Source organism: Pieris rapae, chromosome 17 (genome assembly GCF_905147795.1).
Source record: "Pieris rapae chromosome 17, ilPieRapa1.1, whole genome shotgun sequence".
In the NCBI taxonomy this organism is placed as follows: domain Eukaryota; kingdom Metazoa; phylum Arthropoda; class Insecta; order Lepidoptera; family Pieridae; genus Pieris; species Pieris rapae.
The window spans coordinates 1,700,681-1,722,419 of NC_059525.1; the positions used below are offsets into that span (position 1 = coordinate 1,700,681).

The window sequence follows — 21,739 nt, forward strand, 5'->3', positions numbered from 1 at the left end:
AAAATGATGAATATTAATTATAATGTATAAATAAAATAACATATACCTTTTTAACTGATAACAAGGACAGCTTGCAGACACTTGACATTTGAATAATGTTTGACTAAGTGGGAGATTGAAAAACGAGAAATCGCAACGAACAAATCGCAAACTATACTGTTTGTCAAAATCCAATAAGATTTTGACAAGACATGCGCGCTAATCCCAGAAACTAGTGTTACTAGGGATACCAGTGATACTAGTGTTACTAGTGTTATTTAAAAATAATGTTTTGGCTAGAACTTAATCAAGGTAGACATATAATTACGCTACGTCAAAATTAACAAACTCAAAATCATTTATTCATTCAGATAACACAATGTACAGTTATGAAGAAATACATATTAACTAAATGTTTATAATTTTACATTTACAGCCAGTTCTTAAATCAAGGTCGTAGAACGAATGAGAAGAACTGACGATAAACGCTGTTTTGTAAATATATAATTACAGAACAGCGTTACAAGTCTCCTCGTGGCGCCGGTACAAATTAAACACTACATTAGAATTAACTTCAAAGACTAGGTGGCAGTTTATACACCGTTTAATTTTTATGTCTTATAACATCTTAAACGCTTGAGATGGAATTAAATGGGTACGGAGTTTCTCGTATAAAGCTTTTATTTTGTGCCATTGAGGCGAATTTTAATGAGCTTATATTGTTCAAGTTTAACTTATTATTTCATGTTGTTTGATATTTAAAAATCTTTATAAATTCATTATTATGAATTGAAAATAATATAAAAAATCAAATATCAGCCAACTGAAAATAAAACCAATGACCACACTAAAATAATAAAGATATATATTGACATATAATAATGACTTGCTTAATCTATTAAAGTTCTGAATAAGGTTCTGTGTTTATAATTTCGTAAAAATCAATAGTTCGTATGTAATGGGTAAATTACTTAACATTACTATATATAGTTTCATATATATAAAAGTATTGTACCAAATACTTTTATTTCATAAAATATAGTTTTAAATTTATTCTCAAAACTGAAAAAACAACCATGCTTATCACACGCCTATTTATCAACACAATGAAGCCTTCAAACCATTCTCAAAATACAAAAGATAAAGTATTTGTTGAGCCCGAATATTTCACAAATATTCACCAGATCATTTATAAAAACGTTCTTCGCACTAAATCACCTCAGAATAAACAACTGTTTAACATAACAAACGCTTCCAGAGTTGCCGTCTAAGCCGGTGATCTTTGACGAATTCGGGAAGGAAATAACTGGAGTAGCTGGTCCTTACAATGAAGGAGGGGAGATCAAACTTATTTGCTCTGTGGATGGGGGTGAGTATATTTTGAGTTCACTTGAAGTAATGTATACTGTGTCAAAGAGATTCGACGCGTATTGTCATCCAAAAAAGAAGATTTTTCTTTCTAAGAGTCCGATTATTATTTATGATTAGAATCTCATATTGAGCACTGGTAATACAAAAATAATGGTTTGACAGTTCTTGAAACTATACTTTATTTGATTTAAATTCAAGTGCTTTGAACTAAAGGTCGTGTTCAAACCAAATGTTCTTTTCATGTGTACAAAGCATGTTCATAGGTGAAGAAAATATGAAATTATTTGCATATCTTATATTCAAAAGAAATCTCCACAGAAAGTTTACGACCTACTTCTCTATAAATACAATTTACAAAGAACCAGGCGTAGAAATGTTTCTCTGCAACATGTTATAACCATAATATGTGATGAATTTTCGAAGAAGTTTTATTTTCTCATTAACAATACTAATACTCTGCCCACTGAAGTATTTCCGAACCAATTCGACTTAGGGACCTTCAAGAAAAGCGCCTACAAATTCTTAAAAGGCCGGCAACGCACTCGCGAGCCCTCTGGCATTGAGAGTGTCCATGGGTATCACTTAACATCAGGTGAGCCTCCTGCCCGTTTGCCCCTGTACCATAAAAAATAATAATAATATAATATATTTATTATATTTTTATTTTTAAGGATATTGAATAAGTCGAAATAAATGATGAATTTGTACCAAAATACTCGTAACGACTTGAAATATCAATTTCTATTCATATTAAAATTGAATAATGTGTTCAAATAATGATACGACATAATATCATGCGATATATTTAACGTGCATTATTAATAGCACGTTAAACATATCGCAGCAATTTTAATACAGTATTGACGAATATTCACATTGCTAATAGCCTAATTACGTCATCAATCATATCAACTCTGCACTAGAACTTTCAAATAGACTTTTCCATTTCGATCATTCATCTTCATTGCTATAAGTAGTTCTTGACAGGGGTGCCATTTTTGAAGCGGTATTCTTGCATTTTAAAGAAAATTTTGTTTAAAAAATAACGTCTGCTTAACGGGATTAGTGATCGAACGTGCGTTTAAACCAATTGGAATTTCACTTCGTTTTATTATGTCCACAGAGAAAAAGCTCTTGAATTATTGCCTACTGGTGCGGAGCGCGAGAGGTCATAATTATTTGCTATAAAAATGTTTTACTTAGTTGAAAATATTGGTTTGGTTTTATGATCGTTATATTAAATTAATATAAATATTATATGATAAAAGGTTGTTTTGTATATTTTTAGAGCAGTCTTGGTTTAGAGGCTTTAGCGTGCAACTCTCATCCCTCATGTAGTATAGTCGGTCACTAGTTGTTCAATAATGGAAGGTTCATTCTATGTTAACACGCTCAATGGTGAAGGAAAACATCGTGATGAAATCGGCTTGCCTTATGCCTAATGTTGACAGCGTGTGTCAGGCACAGAAAGCTGCCTTCTTTCCTATTAGATAGAAAAAATATTTTGAAACAGATTCAGAAACCTGAATCCGAGACATGAAGAGGTTGAAACGCCACTGATTTACTTAATTTTTATAAATATTATTTAAAATGTTTGTTCATATATAACCTATATCCGCTTTAAGAGAAACGTATGATTTGTTATTATATACATTTTTGTAAAATGGTGTCTTTAAATAATTGTTATATAGTCTTATAGTCTTTAAATTTTAATCGATTTTTATGAAAACTTTTGTGCATATTATTAAGAGGCAAGTCTCAATAGGTTGTTATTTTTTCTCTTACTTATACTAGTCCTGGGAGGGTATATTTTTATGAATTGGTTTTTCAAATCCGTATTATATTAAAATAAAATTTGAATTTATGTTCACAGTATTTATAAAATTTATATAATAAATCATATATCTTCCGATTTAATCACAGAAACACGTGAATAATTACAATCCAAATCGTTCGTACTAAATAGTTTATAAATTACAGGCAACCCCATACCACGAGTTCAGTGGCTTCAAGTCGACACGGTGCTCGCTACGCTTGGAGCGGGCGAAGCGCAGCCCAGTTCATCTAGATCCCTCACACTTACAATAGCTAATGCTACGAGGGCTCATCTATCATCGGTCTATACTTGCACAGCAGATAACACAATGTTGTCGACGCCACAACGAGCCTCTGTGAGAATTGACTTATATTGTGAGTATATTTTACTATGTGTTCTGGAGTTCAAATTTGGGTTTAACCAAATGTGAATCAAGCATTGCCTTGAAGGGAAATTCTTGGAGTTAGCCATAATAGCATTATTATTTCTGTTAAGTATTTTTGTGATATTTAAAAGAACATTATTTTTGTATTAAAAAAAAAATAGTTTTTTCTGCAAACATTTTATTCTATGTTTGTAAAAGAAACATTTTTTTTTTCAAAAAAAAGATTTTGTCTTGTTACGCTAAAGAAGTATAACATCTGACGCGTCTACATAAGTACACACGCGTTTTTTTTTGCGTGCAATACAAAATATATAAAACTTATGACAACACAAGTACCAATACCCTAAAAAACTATAGTCAAAATTTTCGTTTTTTTAGGATACTTAAATAACATTTACTTAACTTCATAATGTGCTATAATAAGACTTTCAATGTATTAAATACCTAATGTAAGTATAGTTTTTTTTAGTAAACGCAGTTTTTTTTATCCATTTATGTTATCATTAGCACGGATACAGTGTGAAAAAAGATAGACAAATACATGGAGTCATCATTATCTGGTACATGATCATCTATTAGGAATTTTACCCTAGTAGTAATTAATTTACAAAGAAGTCTCACTTCTGGCTCGTATACTTTGTACGCACGCACTTTTTAATATATAACAGTGTATTTATATATAAAAAATTGCATCAATGGCTCAGTCGTAAAGCAGTATGTCTATTCCACATTTAAAGCTGTTATGTGCAATATAAATTTCAAATTTCAGTCCTAGTTAATATCCCTTGCATTTAGAAGCTTGGATCTATGTCACAGACTTCGTTGTCATCAAGGTTTATTAGAAACTTTTCTATTGCGTCGGATGTTTACGAGTTCGAATATTAACTCCATAAGTTATTTAATATGGAGGCATTGTATGAAATGCGCCGACGAAGTTATTGTACACTTTTTGTTTGCTTCAACTTAAATAATAGTGAATTCTCGCTATCTCTACTTAATATTCTATAAATATATCGTCTGTTAGGTGGATTGCGCTTATATCAGGAAACACTAACTGAAATTAAATTTGCATATCAAGAATGTATAAACGGACGCAAGTTTTTTATACACTTATTTATTTTACTGTTTTAAATAAAATATTAGTTTGACTAATAAGGTAGCATACCTTCCCAAACGTTTTATTTTATTTTAATACTTCAGTACTCAACAGATAGTAATGTAAAAAAGTTTTGCGTATATTTTTGATGACATGCATTTATCATCGTAAATTATTGTGGTTGCTATATGAAGAGAAACATAAATTACTTGACTTATTCACCTTTGAAAGTCTTCTAAAAATAGTCATCTATTATTTTTTCATTCGATTTATTTACAAGATAATCCGCTTTCAAGGAAATCGCCTTAAGAATTTTAATACAACGGAGAAATATCAATGGAAATAATAATTGACTTATATTAAGGAATATTGCGTAAAATTATAAATTATTTTGGTATGTCTGAATAAGTATGAGAACATTTCTATATAGTTACTTTTAGCACTCATATTGTATTTGTATTTATGTTTAAATATACGATTTTGTCTGTTACAAAGCCTTTAAAGAGTGTATTACAATGTAGATATATTGGTATATACGTACGTTATTGTTGCCGGGAACTAAGAACCATTATCGTCTTCATGAATACCGATTAAATAAATTTTAATTGAGTGTGAGTAGCTGCTATATAGAACAGACCTAGTTGCCGTTGTTGAACTTTTGCTTTTATTGAGTTCATTATCTATCTATCTTACTCAATTGATTTTATTATATTTCTGAGATGAAAAACTCATCATCCTAAATTCCATTAAATAAAATGCTATTTTAATATCATATTAATTATATAGCATTCTTTGCGATTTTGAGAACTCGCTTATTGAGTATATCTAATTAAAAAAGTTAGTAAAATAATTTACCGCCTCGAAGGCCAAAGTTTTTAGCACCGACTTCTCAAAAGTAATAAATAAGTATGAATTTCATAAAAGAATTCTGAGTTGAGAAAAAATGAACTTGAATCAATTAACTTTTCTAAATTTAATAAAACCAAAGTCTTATAACATCATTTCATTTCTTCAGATTTGGATTTAATCTAAAGATTCTTTGTTCATGGATATTAAATAGTTAAAAAAATAATATGCTTTATTTGAGAACTAATTTTAAGTTATATTAAGTAGAATCTCTGAAGGAGTAATGGCCCACTGTCTCTTTTATTTCATATTCCTAGATTTTTAGTAGCAGTCCTTTCCTTTTCCTGCCCGATGGACGATGAAGTAAGAATCTTTTTGGCCCATCTGCTACCATCGCGTAAGCAAAAGGCAACCGGGGCATTTCCTTTTTAATTTCTTTGGTTGTGCTACCACGTCATTTTGTTATTAAAATTAAAATTAAACACGAACTTCTTCTTTCGTTTAAAAAAGAATACATTTATGAAATATGTCTTAATTTTTGTTTTTATGTATCATTATTTAGGAAATAAAGTTTTATTACTAATAAGGTGTAGTTCATATAATTTGTATTATTTCTACTCAGTTTAGCGTGTATGAAGGCAAATAAATGATTTCATATTTGAAACACTTCGTTTTCTAAGCCTGAAGATTAAATTGTTCAAATCTACAGCCGTCTATTTTCATCACGTTCCGTATAAATGATTGTTTTACTCGGAAAAATTGCATTGTGGAGAATTCAGGTGCGGTACGGAATTCTGAACCAACTCTGCAAATGTTTTCACTTCACTAAATATACGTCCAAGAAATAACTTGTTTCTGATGGAACATGAGGAAATATTCTTTTGTTTTTCTCTATATTTTTCTACGTCAAAAAATTCATTTATTTACCGCTAAACTTGGGTGTTTTACATTAAAATATTAAGTTGTGTATTATGATATTAAAATGCGATATGGTTGGATTGCATTCTTCTCTGATCTTCGAAGACCATTTTATTTCTCAGTATATTCAATTTATTTGTATAGATTGTAAATTAAAGTAGTTTCAATATTTATTAAAAAAAGACACTCTTGCCTTAACCGGTGACCGTAAATTGAGACGAGTGAACGATAATAATACACTTTACATACGAAATAAAAAAACATGTGAAATTACATAATAAAAATAGAAGAAATTTACTTACTGTAGGAACTAACAAATAATATTACTTTTTGCCAGCTTACAACGGACAAAGAATCAAAAATATTATTTGTTTACATATTTCATAGTAATAGTTTATAACTACAAATAATTATAATACTATTTAACGTGAAATTATATCAAACTAAAATGTTTTTATGGGGGTTATTAACAATATTTTTTTAACAAAATCATTAAATATGAAAACACTCATTTATCAGTTTTGTATAGGAAAAATTATATTTAATTAGTCCCATAACGTTGATCCCCTTACTCTCTTATGTAACAACAATTGTATTTAAAATTAATTATTCATACATTAAAGGCACAAAAAAGAAGCTATTAAAGTAAAGTTTGTTCCCGCTGTTCCCGGTACTTGTATGAGCACTTATTGGAAATCGAGTGAAATAAAACCCTTTACCGAACACTTGCGGCCATTGAAATATTTTTTATATTACCCAATTTTCAAAATTACTCTTACAATACAGAGGAATTTGTTATATTTATTAGACTTATCTTTAATTTGTTAAGTTTAAGTGCTTATGGTAACATCCATTTACATATTATTATACATAAGTTTTATATGTTTTCAGATTATATGAAACGGTTTTGTTTCATTTGCTATACAATTTTCGCTTAGGCATTATTATTATAATATTTTTGTATTATATAAATCTTATGAGTACTATCTCATTGCACTCAAATAATCTATGTATGTCATATAAATATTATTTTGAATATTTACAACATATACGTACATAACATATACGTGAAAATACATGTTCTTTGAGGATTGAGGGAAAAAACGCTGACTGCTATAATAAGACACTGCATGTTCCCTAGTATATAACAAGTGACCATGATTTGTTCACAGTGAGGCCGTTATCAGTAGAAATAGTATCTCGAGAGCAGCCACTCTCAGTAGGGAGGAGAGCTGAACTGTGGTGCAAGTCTACAGGTGCGAGGCCGCCAGCTACAATAACATGGTGGCTGGGAGGAAAACAGCTGAATTCAGTTACTAAACAACGGGTACGAATCAAGCATACATATTTTAGAATATTGATTCAAATTTAATATTTAACTCACTTGATTGTTTTAATCAATCCAGTTAAATAAATATGCTTCTAATAGGGGTGATTTTATATTTGGTTTTTTATGTTAAAATATATATAAATAATGTTGCGTGTTCTAATCCCAGTGCTGCTATTACTTATACACAATATGATTATTAGAGCAACTAGTTATAATTGTAAAGTAAAAAAAAATCAAATAAAAAATTCAGAATATCCAAAAATAAAAAAATATATGTTAAGACTTCCAACATCAAGAAAGAAAAATTCAAGAAAAGAGCGTACCAATTGTTAAAAGGCCGGCAACGCACTCGCGAGCCGTCTGGCATTGAGTGTCCATGGGCGGCGGTATCACTTAACATCAGGTAAGCCTCCTGCCCGTTTGCCTCCTGTTCTATAAAAAAAAAACAATTTCAAAGAAAATTTCAATTTTAAAAATGTAATATCGTTGCAGGATTTAGAAGACAGAAACGAGACGCAGTCCTTACTTCAGTGGACTCCTTTGAAGGAACAAAATGGACAAGTACTCACTTGTCGCGCGGAACACGAGAAATTTAACAAATCCACCATCGAAAGTAAATTGCCACTTAACATATATTGTGAGTACTCTTTGAACTATTGTTAGCTGAAATGCAAGCTTTGTGCTATAATAGGGTACTTGTGCGAGTAATTATGTTTTTTATAACGCGGGAAGCCAGTACGCTCTCCGATAGGACTTTGAATTAAAAACGTATTGTAAATGTTACTGAGTAATAAATTCACAATTTAGAAATTAAAGGTCTATGTCTATTAGTGATTTTATTGATTTTATTCTATACTTTGCATAAAGAAAAATATTTTTGAATTTGTTCCACCGCAACGTGGACGGAAAAATTAAACTACTTACCACGATTTTTGCATTACACATAAACATCTTTATAAAGGCGAGCCATTCGGGCTTCGCACGGCTGATTTTTTTTAATTTGTAGATACTGATATGTTCTTTAATATTTTGAAACGTTTTTATCAATCATCAATAGTTTTCACAGCGCATACGATGAGAGATATTTTTGTAGTTTTAGTAGGGATCCTAATTTTTGTGTAATTATCCTATATTAAACGTTGATAATGTAGCATTGAAATATCGAAAGAATTTTTAAAATCAGTCGTGTGCCTCGTATATAATTTTGTTTTAATGAAGATGTAATAAATGTTTAATATAAAAAAAAATTAATAAAAAATATTATATGGCTTTTTTGAAAAAATAAATACAAAGATATAATTACTAAGTTAGCCACATTTGTTAATATCAGATATCAACAAATGTGTTATTCCTGGTATAAGGAAGTATTTAGTTTAATATTACGACCACAAACCACAATAAATGTGAACGAAGCCTTGGAACTATACGTAATCAATTCGATGATATCACACGAAATCCTTCAAGTTTTATAGTAATTAATATTGATTACGTTGCTTATAATTAATTTGATCAGTTTTCGCCTAATTTATAGCAGATGATTCGTGCAATCTTTGTAAGATAAATTAAAGGAAATTAATATAAATACCTTTCCCTCGCAATTTATTTATGAAAATATTATGTATGTAATATGTTTACAAAAATAGTGATAAGTTTACTAGAATACAAGATACGCACAATGTGAATACTCGGAACAAACGCAGGCTACAATTTCCCCGTGATATTTTTCGCCTGCGTATATATCAGGTTAAAGTTAGTAATTCTTTTTTGGTAAAAAGGATACTTCTTTAATAAAATCCCAGAGGCTCTTTTATCTATTTTTGGCCTTTTAATAAATTTTAGAAATGTATTATTGAAAAGCTGTGTAAAAGAGTTTACTATAAAGTTAAAGATTATCTAGTTGATAAAAGAGCCTGAAACTAGTGCTACTTCTAATTAATTTGCGATATTTGTTTTAAAATAAGTATTGTTTGATTTGCAATTTTTAAAATGTATCAAGAGTGTTTTACGTCGGCTTTTTCTCTCAGCCTCTGTCTTCTTTTTCGATGAGTAGGGATGTCTACCAATTTAAATTAAATGACCTGAAATAAGTGATATATATTCTATAATATATATATTCTATTTTAGTTTTATACTATACTGTCACTATAACATGCCCAAAACGAGGCAATTAAAATCAATAAAATCGCTTTAGAATTCTAATTTTCCAGCTCCGCAAATATCGCGGAGTCTATCAAACCTCAAATATTCGAGAAAATTCTCGATACAAAAAGCAAACTCAATTTGATATAGAATGAATATTTGAATAGACGTGCCTGAGGCGAGAATGCACCTTGGCGCGAACGTGAACCCGAATGACATCGAGGAAGGAGATGACGTGTATTTTGGCTGCGACGTTGACGCCAACCCGCCCGCCTACAAAGTGGTCTGGGAGCATAATGTAAGTGGTCTTTTTAAGTTTATACTCACTTGAAAGTGAAGTCTTTTTTATTAAATATAACCATTTCATTAATATATTTTTATGTATATCTCATGCTCAGTATCATGTCATATTAAAAATAATTTTATACAATAATACTTTTAAAAACGAACACAAATATTATTTGCTGGTTTACTGTCTTATGGAAGTTATTTGAGTAAATATATTTTGGCAATGCATTTTATTTATCGGTGTGTAATAATACTAATAATCTTTTAACTAAATATGTCTCAAACTCATATTCAAATGGATATACAGTTTTAATTTAAAATAAATAAATGTGTATAACTCTAGCGCGGTTAAACTAATGAAGACTTAAGATTTCTATTGATAAATATTTAAAAATGAAACTAGATTTAAATAAAGTAAGCAAAAACAAAGAATTGCCAAAGCATCCTCTTCCTACGTTATTAAAAACTACTACGTAAAAGCAATGTTTCCGTTGTTTTTCATATTTTTTAAAATAAAATATAGGTAGGTATCCAAATAGAAATGGTTGGTAAAATTCATCAATTACGGAAATTATTCATGTTTCTGTCAGAAATATTCAGTATTCATTGTGCTTCCTATGTTTTTATGAACACGACAGAATTGAACGTTTTATTAACTCCATGCCACCAAACAAAATAGCGAATATTGCTCCGATACAATTAACTCGATATACTTTATTTTGTTCGAATTATGATTGTTGCATTGCAATGTCTCAATTATACTATCCTTTATCATTAGACAGCAAATGCAACGTGATAAAAAGAGACGTACGAATTAGAATAATTTTTATGTCGGATCGTATTTTACTAATATATTTATTTTTAGAGCTCAAATATATTTTACGCCAGACGTAAGTGTATAAATTTGACCTGATTTAGCTTTAGTAATCTATGTTTGAAAGATTATTTTCCTTTGAAGTTGTAGTTACAAACAAATATAATATGACTGTTATTTAAAATTGTATTTGTTGGCATAGCGTTTAAAGTTGTATTATTATTTACTATACCTGTTCTCGTGCAGGCTATATTATTATTACTGAAAAGTACATCTCAGTTACCACTGAGACATCTCTAATATGGAAGATTTGCAACTACCGCCATTATTTCATAGAATTAGGTACAATACAAATTGAAGAATTATGAATATTGAACCATATTTTGTATAACTTAACATTAATTTCCATAGTATTCAGATTTGCAATAGCAATAACACAATAATGTTTTACACCGTTTCATTAATGCTTGTACATACCTGTCTCTAATGTAACATTGAACGCATGTTAAGCCTAATTACAGTATCTATTATATCAATCATAGCGTCATTCTTGTGGTTGATTGACATTCTATGGTTATATAGAGCGAAACGATTCCAACTGATGTAGTATATGTCCAAAATTCCAGTCATTCTGTTTCAATTTACAACTACAACCTTTTCTGCAAACAAAGACCTATTTTAATTTTTATATTCTGCTGCGATTTGTGTATGCGCAAAAATGGAGGAAGAACGGCGTTATAAAAGCTCTTAACTATAATGTCTTTTGAAAGCTCTGTAATTGGCTACCGTGTCCTTGTAGTATAAATGCGTAATTTATCCAATATTCTTTATTGGTTACCTAAAGAAAAGAAATTTAAACTTTTGCCTATTCTTTCACAGATTCTTGACATTAATATCGGCTTTTAAATTATCGTAGATTTGTTAAAAATAGATAATGATGTCTTATATAAGATTATAGTTATTATAAAAACTATATTTTTCAAAGTAATATTTTTGAAGTTATACTTCTTTTGCGCGATGGAGAAAAATGATGACAGTGAATTTTTACGATGCCCTCGCACACCAACACCTAAATTCGACATCGTAAAGTTAGGTCTAGATGGCATGGAAATCGATAAATATGTTCAATTAGTATTTTTATATTTAGATCACGTGTTTCGTAACGGTACAAGTAAACAGTGTGAATAAATAAATATTATTTTGGTGTCTTTAAATCAATTTCATGTGTCATATTATATGTGAAAGTATTTACTAATCATTTATTTATTTAAATAAAATCTTTTTGATTAATTTTAATATTTATCGTTAATCACTACTGCATTTTAGGTTTTTCCATACGCCAAAGAAGTATTCTAACGCGTGTACAAAAGTAAACACACTCTTTTTTATTATTGAATCTTACTAACGCAATAGTTCTTTAATCAAAAAATATATGTTATATGTCTTTATCAAAACCACATTTGATGTAAGTTAACTGTTAGAAGTTTCTCTCTCTTTATTTGCACAGGTGCCTGCTACTTTCACGATGTCATTTAAAATTTTATTCTAAATTATTTTAGAACTAAAAGGTGTTCTAAAGTTAATTCTCAATTTGCATTTAAATAAACTCGTTTGTGGTTATAATTTCGTATACTCAGTGGAAATTGTTAGTTTTTCGTAGAATAGTTTTTGATGAAGCTTAAATATCAAAACTTTAATCTAGTGGTTAATTTTGCGACAAATTGCATTGAAATTATAATTGCAGTGTTTTCTAAACTAAGTTTCAAAAGGTTTTATAATATGATTTAAATAATGTTAATTTCTTTAAGGGCAATGTTGGCCTGGTGGCTTCAGCGTGTAACTCTCATACCTGAGGTCGTAGGTTCGATTAAATTTAAAAATGATCATGAAACAGATTCAGGAATCTGAGGCCAAGACCTAAAGAGGTTGTAGCGCCACTGATTTTTTTTAAATTTCGTTCATATATCTTGACACAGAATCTATATCTTTGTATACAATTTTCTTTTTAAGATAATAGATAAGTAATGGGGTTTTACACGTTTTTAAACATCAAATCTTATTTCATCTTAATATATATAAATCTCGTATCGAACCGATTATAATAAAATTCGCACACCATGTGCAGTTCGATCCAACTTGAGAGATAGGATAGGTAAGATCTTTAATTATAGTCACAATTTTATTGCAAATTATTTGTTTATTATTTGATACAATTCTAACAGATGGCGCTGAGTTAAAGGTAGTTTAGTTTCGGTCCGTGTCGCGGTACCAACGTTTCACATAAGTTCTCCTACGGTTTCCCTTGATTAATTTACTACTATGTAATATAACAATAACCTTAGCCACAGCAACGCTTGGCCGAGTCTGCTAGTTATATTATTCATTTATAACCGGATTTTGGCCTATTAAATTCCAAAACAGCCGTCAGTATTAAAGATTTTAAAATGCCAACGATAATGCGCATGACCAAGCATGTCAGAAGTTATAACATTAGTATTGTCTTTTATTAACATAACTTTAAACACATTTAAAGAAAAACACTTTTTGTCGATACCAACTCCGAAATAAATACAGATAATACAACATTTTTTACAGCTGTGATACTTTTTGACATTTAACACCTTTGTCTTCAGTCACCGTGACCACGCACGCTGTAAAACACGCGAAACGTTGGTTAAATTTAAAATTATGTTTAAATAATTATTAGTCCAATATATTAGTTATTAGGACAATGTCCGGATAAGTTCCAAATAAGCTATTTATTACTTATTGGTAGGATAAACGGCATTTTTGCGTTTCGCTATACGTCATGAAATTTGAAGTATCTTATTTGGAACTTTTATCTTTCGAATAATTTATGTGTTGCATAGCTATTTGGCACTTTATCCATACATTGTGAAACAGGCCCTTAATATAATACATAACTATAATCCGTAAAAAAGTGTTTTTCTTTAAAGTTATAACATTATCATGATAAAAAGATATTCTTAAAAAGCATATACGCCTTAATTCTTTAAAATGTTTATACATTTTTAATGTGATATTCTAATTTCACAGGGCGTTCTACTCCAGCATAACGCAGCGAATGGCGTGATACTGACAGGCAACACAAATCTCGCATTACGAAATGTGTCGCGACATCAAGCGGGACTGTATACTTGTACAGCTTCTAACGTAGAGGGAGACGGCAAGTCTCCACCATTGAGGATGCAAGTTGTCTGTAAGTTTAACGTGATAGAGGTTTTTGACTTTTTCATTTTTAGATACTCATAAAACAATATACACACATTTATATTATACACAAACGCCAAAAACGGAATAATCATTCAAACATAAACATAACATTATCTATTTATACATAACAAAGTATAAATTCACACTAAATTCGAAATTCTAAGATTAATTGATCATTATAATAAATATTTAATATAAAGGAAGAATAACAAAGTGAATTAAACGTTTATTTTTCTTATTATTTAGCATTTAATTTTTTACATGCTTTATGTAATAGTTGCAGCTCTTTACACGCTTGTTGTAAAACAATCAACTTAACTGACTGACAGTTTATTGCTAGTTGATTTAAATTTTGAAACTTTTTTACTGACGTTCATCAGTCCATATATTTGTTATTCATGTATTCATGTGTTACCTATATGAATATTTAAGCAAATCGCACCGTGAGCGTCGGCATTGATATCTTCTGGACCACTCTACGCCCTTGACTTGCGAACTGGTAGTAAATGTAAATTTAGAATTTAGTATTGTCTTTTATAACTTTTACACATTTAAAGAAAACATTTTTTTAACGGATTGAAGTTATGTATTATTGTAACTTATAAATTATTTAAACATAATTTTAAATTTATCCGACTATTCGCGTGCTTTACAGCGTGCGTGGTCATGGTGAATGAAAACAAAAGGTGTTGAATGTCAAAAAAGTATCACAGCTGTAGAAATGTAAATTAAAATCAGCTGCTGTATAAGTTTAAAATTATGTTTAAATAATTATAAGTTTCACTTCAAAAACGTACCATCTTATTTCTTGTCGCATTTTCCGTGAGGAAACCATTGGCTAAGGGGTATGCTAATGGTACTCAGTACTCAGAACTTTCAACCATGCTATTAAATCTTTAACAAGCGTACATACAACCCCATAATCTGAGCGTATATGCTAGATTCAACCTTAACGTTATACACAAGAGATGCATTTTCCTTTGATCTAACTTTATACATCATTCGTATTTTAGGAGACCAAAATATATCTTATGAGTCTAAACTTCAAAATATGAAGTTCTATAGATGATGTCTTGATAATTTAGGGATATGTTTAATTCATTTTTCTTAATTCATACTGTAATCCCCAGTAATTGATGGTATCTTATTAATTTATTTATTGTGTATTAAAGTTCTTTATTTCAATAAATTACTTTTTCGAAACAAAAAATATTCTTACGTCTTTTGTTTCTGTTCTCTTCTGTGTGTGTCATTTTCAACGATGATATAACCATCCTATCTTTTTGTCGATTACGAAGCCGTATTGAAATAATTGTTGGCTCTTATAAATCAATAGATACGAAAATCTTCTATATTAATAGGTCATAATGGTCCTAATTTCTCACTGAATTAGTACAATAGCCTGCCCAAAATGCTATCTTATCTGTTGGGTTATCAGGGCAAAATGACAAGCATTGTGTAGCGTGTTTGATTTCAAGACGGGATCACAAAGAGATTCAACGTAGATCATTTAATTAACTGAAGCTTAATTATATGGTGAAATATTCATATGTCAATGTAATTACTAGATTTGTTTTGAAGCCATCAATAGAATAGGCATATTGAATGTAATTTCGTTTACATGTTCAGTTCTTTGAACAAGTAAACGAAATTACGTTCAAACAAATAATGATCAAAATACGTTTATTATGTTGAATTAATACTTAATACTTCAGAATAGATACCTTTTGTAAAAAAATATCTTGATTAGATAAAGATCAGAAACACAAAAGGCTTTTCGTTTTACCGCAAAAAATATAATACCTGTTTTTCAATAAACCTATTACGACTTAAATATAAAAATGCTATTTTTAGTAAGCGGTTTACAACCGAAAATTGTTTATTCGAGTTTCGAGAGTATGTGGAATGAACATTAGTTTGAGCGGAGAATGTAACTATAGCAACCTTAGAGGCAAAATTAAAAAACGTTTACGTAAAGTTATTTTTTTTTTATTTGGACCACAAAATTAGGACAAACACATGTCAAAATTAACATACATACGAAAATATAAAAAGCGGTGTCGTCCCTTAAACATGTGGACACGACCAGCGAAATCCCCTATAGTGTCAAAATAATTTTTACTTTTAACAATTTTTAATAAATTTTCATTTAATGAATAACAAACTCTATTAATGTACATTTATTATACCTTAATTAAAACTTATCTATCATCATGATACATTAATTGTTACATAAGTAAACTAATATTAAATAAATTTGTTCACAGATAGACCTCTATGCCACAGTCGTGAAATCAAACTGATTGGCGCGGCGCTTCAAGAGCCGTCAAGTGTCGAATGTCAAGTTGACGCTTTCCCCCCTCCCGACACCTTTGAGTGGACACTCAATAACTCCGCCGGATCTATAAAGGTCGATGCGGTGAGTAGCAAAATCTGCTAATCCGTTTATTAGGCGGTTGATCACGCTTATAATATTGGCAATCTCAGGACTAAAGTCCTAAGTAAGTCACATTACATTTACTTTTTGAATAAATGTTTGGTTTAGAATTTTCGCGTATCAAGTGTTTATTTCACCAAAAAGCAAATAAATCATCGAGATTGACAGCTCAGTTCAACTTTTACAATTTATAACAGCTGTTAGTATCAATTTATGAAACCAATAAATTGTTCATTGGCCTACTCTGTAGTCACATAGAACTTCTAGAAAATAGGTTCAACTTCAAAACAAACTTCAAGCTTTTTCAGATACGATAAAATGCGACTGACTTGAAAATAGGTCAATGTACTAATTATTTGTATATTATATCTTTATTGTATTCGTTTTAAAATATTCCGATTTCCTAGAAAATTAATTACTTTGTTACATGAAATCGATGTTTAGTTCGTTTCGTTCGTTTTTGTTACTATTTGACAAAATATTTCCATACTAATATTTGGTAGCAATGAACACCCATAATATATTGCATTATTTATGGTGAGCACTATACTTATTTATTTATTTCGTAGTCTACAGCTAATATAATTTATATAATAACAAACAGTTACACTGACAATATAGCCAGAGATGGAATACTTTTAACAACAAAAAGGTTCAAAAATTTACAAAAGAAAACAAATAAAAATTATTCTATACATTAAACTAAGTGGTACCTAATTTGGCTGTGTTGTGTGATGAAGGTGTGTATGTGGGGTATGGTCATGATGCAGGTGATTTTAGTAATAAAACCTAAAAATGTTTATGGCATTATTCATCTAAGTATATCGTTGTTCATAACTGTGAAAGTGCTCTAAAATTGTCTCGTATCATCTCTCAATATTTTACGAATTAACAAAGAACAATAGTCATGTCCATCCCAATTTTACGACCCTTTTATGTATGAAAAGGGTGTTATACAGTCCACTGATACTTTTGATTTGTATTTACGCAAATATATGTAGGAATCGGGGCTCACTGCATACAAAGCGATGTTTATGGTAAAAACTATGTGTACACCAAAAGAGATCATAAGTGTTAGGAATAAAAGCGAAAATGTATTGTTGAGATAAAATTATTTAATCGCTCCTTCAAAGACGCTTTGACATGGGAGCGACATATGAAAAACGTCTTTTTGTTTCGTCACTCATTAATGCCTACTTACTAGATTTTCAAAGGAATATGTGGGTTTATGGATGATTTTTTTCACTTATCATAAATAATTACCGTCTGTTTCCATTAAGTCTTGGCATCAGATTTAAGCTATTGCATAGATTTTATCGCGAGCTTTAAGCGCAATGAGCGACTTAAGAAATTCCGTAACGAAAATACAACACACAATGACGTAATATAGGTGCGGCGAATACGATATACGAATAGAGCGGGACAGAAGGCATACTGCATAGTCACATATCTCTGAGGAGATTGGTGACGGCTCTAAGCACGCGTTACGAGTGAGACAGATTATATAGGCGTGTTAGTCTGTGTCTGGTGGTCGTTTTTTTTAGTAGAGCTACTTGGTCACCCTTTTGACAGCCCCCTTAAACAAACGATATTAGCGATAGTATGAAGTAGCCATCATTAAAATTGTATTGTTGATGTTTGTTTACGTTTTGTAGTTTGCGAAGGGCATATAGCAAGATTCACAGACAAAACATGTATTTTTAAGGACAAAGGGGGAGAATACGAAGAGGGGTGCCCTAGCAAAAAACACGGTGTACACATTATATACGTGCTAATGACGCTTCATACATACAAAAATTGCACTCAGGCACCTAAAGAAGTTTCTGTTCAATGATTGGATTTAATTTGTCTTTATATTTATTTTTAATTAACTGTCTTTCTTTACTATTTATTATATGGAATAACCTTATGTGAGCAGTGTTGGCCTAGTGGCTTCAGCGTGCGACTTTCATACCTCGGTTTGATCCCCGGCTATGCATGAATGGACTTTCTTTCATCGCACAAACATCGTGAGAAAACCTGTCTATATATATATATATATATATATAATAAAAAATGTCTTAGACCGAAAAAGTCAACGTCGTGTGTCAGGCACTGGAGACTGATCACCTGCTTGCCTATTAGATATAAAAATTATAATGAAACAGATTCAGAAATCTGAGGCCAAGACCTAAAAGAGGTTGTAGCGCCACTTTATTATTTTTTTATAATTTAATGTATCCAATAAAGTCGACTAATTGACATCGTATTATAAACTCGTTTAAAACTGTTGGGAAATGACATTTTTTACTTTTTAATTCGTAACTGATATTCCAATAGAGCTACTCTAATACCTTTTTTTTAGAGTTACACAACAAAATCATCAAATAATTATAAAAATCATTTACCGCGTTCTCTAGTCAAAATGTCAAATTATTCTAGTCTGACGTTTACTAACAAAGCTAGAGACTAAGCCCGATTACTATCGTAGGATTGAATTCAATGAGAATTTGACAACCCTACGTATGGCTTCCAATTAGATATCGATATCGCTACAACGTTAGCGTTTAAACGATAGTAGGCTTGTCTTTGTTGTTGATTTTTGAGTCTAACACATTCTAGTTCTTGTACACTGTGGTTGAGGATTCCGTGTTGAGTTGCATGATAAATTATAAGGCTATAAATTCAAATCCCAAACGTAATTGAAAAACTAAGGGATATCACTTTTATTTGTATTTACTTACACATTTACTCCACTGGCGCAACGATCTAAAGTGTGTCACAAAAGACAAAAACAAAAACGCTAGAATTAACGTTAAAGAATTTTCATAATAAACACCTTATAATAACTAGAATGATGACAGTTGAATGTATGCAATATTATTTTTTTAGCCTCCCTATAAATATTTTTTATATATTGTAGGAAAATGTAAATTTCAGTTTAATTAATTTTGATGAAAGACTGGTAAGTTTCTGAAAGCTTGTAAATGTTACAAGTTATGGTGGAATAGTTAAAAAATTTGATCAAACTTTCTAGTACAAACTCTGCGGTGTGAAAATTAATAGGATTTTATAACAGCGATGGTTGGAGGCGGTTGGGGGCACATTTTCTTGACAAAACTTGTGGCCGCTACCAGATTAACTTTACAAAATTGAAGTGTATTAGATTTTCAGGGAATTGGGATTCTTTTGTTTTGATCGTTCGTTGTTTTATCGAATTAAAATACGATTTTTTTGTTAAGTATGTTGTTTCGTTATTTCTTTGTAAAATTATAGAAATGCCGTTTTGTATTTCTTTCTTTGATACAACTGTTACAGAAAAGGGTATACATATTATTAGAGTCTCTCTATCTCTCTATGTTTTTATCATTAAGAGGACTGTACGGTTCCTGGGTCATTGGAGTGATTTAAATAATATAGGATATTAGTTTTACTCAATATGAACAATAGAATGTAAGCGAAATAATAGAAGAATATACGAAGAAAGTGCCTACGTCTGGCACTCCCTTACATATACTCGGGGCGTTACTCCAACGATTTAGGAAATCCTTACGCTTATAAAACTAAGAATACCTGAGTGAGCAAAATCTACTGCATTGGCCCGTACAAGTCAACAAACCAACAAACCAAATAATATCGTTTTGTTATTGCAATTCAGATGTAAGACGAGCACATTTCGCACTTAAATTTACTTGTCCGATGAAAAGCATTGCGAGAACACCGGCATTCCTTGGATCTAAATAGATTATTTCCTTATTAAAAAATAACTTAACTGGAAACATACTAAAACCAACTAAGACATTGGCGACCAATTATTGAGTAGGATCACTGTTTATTGTAATACAATTATTAGAGATATAATTTCTAATACGTACTTTTTCCAACAGGAGCGCTTCACAGTCCACGCAAAGGATGGCAGATCGGTTTTAACCTACACACCGGTATCTGACGTTGATTATGGGACTCTCTCCTGTCGGGCAACGAATCTTGCCGGGCAACAAGTATCTCCTTGTGTGTACACCCTATTGCCGGCTACACGACCCGATTCCCCAGCTAATTGTACTGTATACAATTTGACTGACGATTCCCTGGATTTGACGTGTCTATCAGGTATTGGTTTACGATTGTGGTGATGTGGCTTTGTGTTTGTGTCTGATAAAATGATAGGTTCGAAATAAATATGATACATATGTTAGGTAATGAAAACTACGGCTTTCTTTATGAATAAAATGTGTTCTATACATACTTTTGCATAAGGTATAAATCTTATTCAATAATTTTCTTAAGGGTTTTGGGTTACAGCCTTGTGATGTATAAAATTTAAGGCGATTGGAGGACAGGTATAGAATGAAATTTTTATAAATTATTAACGTTTTACTTGCATGCATATTACAATCATTCCGTATGTTATAAACAAATGTTATAGTGGGAGATATTTTTACGAGATAGTCGAGATTTTTTTTTAATATAGTACTGGGGGCAAAGGGGCAGGAGTGTTATGTGATACCGTCGTCTATGGAGTGACAATGTCAAAGGGCTCGCGTGTGAGTTCCCGGCCTTTTAAGAATCCTATTAAATCTAAAAACAAATAGATATTTTGGCTATATAAATAATATTTATTTATAACTTAAATGCTTTTGTTTTTAAATAATATGAATATAATAAAAAATATTAGTTCACATAATTTGTCCGTTAAATAATACCTAATAGTGTATATTTATTTATTCCCACTTGCAGTCCTCATAATAGTAATAAAATGGATACAAATGACACAATATATAAAAATTACAAGGGACGCAACGGCGGCCTTATCGCTAATAAGCGATCTCTTCCAGGTAACCCTAATAAGAAACGAAAAAAAGATTAATGTAAGACAAGTGTGAAGTGAAGTACCAGAAGTTATATAAAAAAATATTTATGTATATAACCTTAATAAAAAAATAGAATATTAATAACTAACTAAAAACTAAAAAGCTAATCTTAAGGATTCATAAAATATAGCAAATAGCGATGCAATACAAAAGAAAAGAAAATACAATAATTAAACAGGTCACGATTGATCTGGATAGGATAAGGTTAGGAAATGTTTATATAGAAGGGTTTTAAA

At 30.5% G+C, this 21,739-nt stretch overlaps 1 protein-coding gene across 5 annotated transcripts in view; it reads left to right on the top strand.

Moving 5' to 3' along the window:
• The window catches only part of LOC111000563 (nephrin), a 134,074-nt gene that overhangs the window by 101,573 nt on the left and 10,762 nt on the right, over nucleotides 1-21,739 (top strand). For all 5 annotated transcript variants that reach the window (XM_022270046.2, XM_045631908.1, XM_045631907.1 and 2 more), the window contains exons 5-12: nucleotides 1,238-1,348; nucleotides 3,331-3,540; nucleotides 7,584-7,738; nucleotides 8,234-8,378; nucleotides 10,048-10,178; nucleotides 14,040-14,202; nucleotides 16,484-16,635; nucleotides 20,520-20,742. In XM_022270046.2, the coding sequence (XP_022125738.2) occupies nucleotides 1,238-1,348; nucleotides 3,331-3,540; nucleotides 7,584-7,738; nucleotides 8,234-8,378; nucleotides 10,048-10,178; nucleotides 14,040-14,202; nucleotides 16,484-16,635; nucleotides 20,520-20,742 (1,290 nt within the window). The remainder of the gene's footprint in view (nucleotides 1-1,237; nucleotides 1,349-3,330; nucleotides 3,541-7,583; nucleotides 7,739-8,233; nucleotides 8,379-10,047; nucleotides 10,179-14,039; nucleotides 14,203-16,483; nucleotides 16,636-20,519; nucleotides 20,743-21,739) is intronic.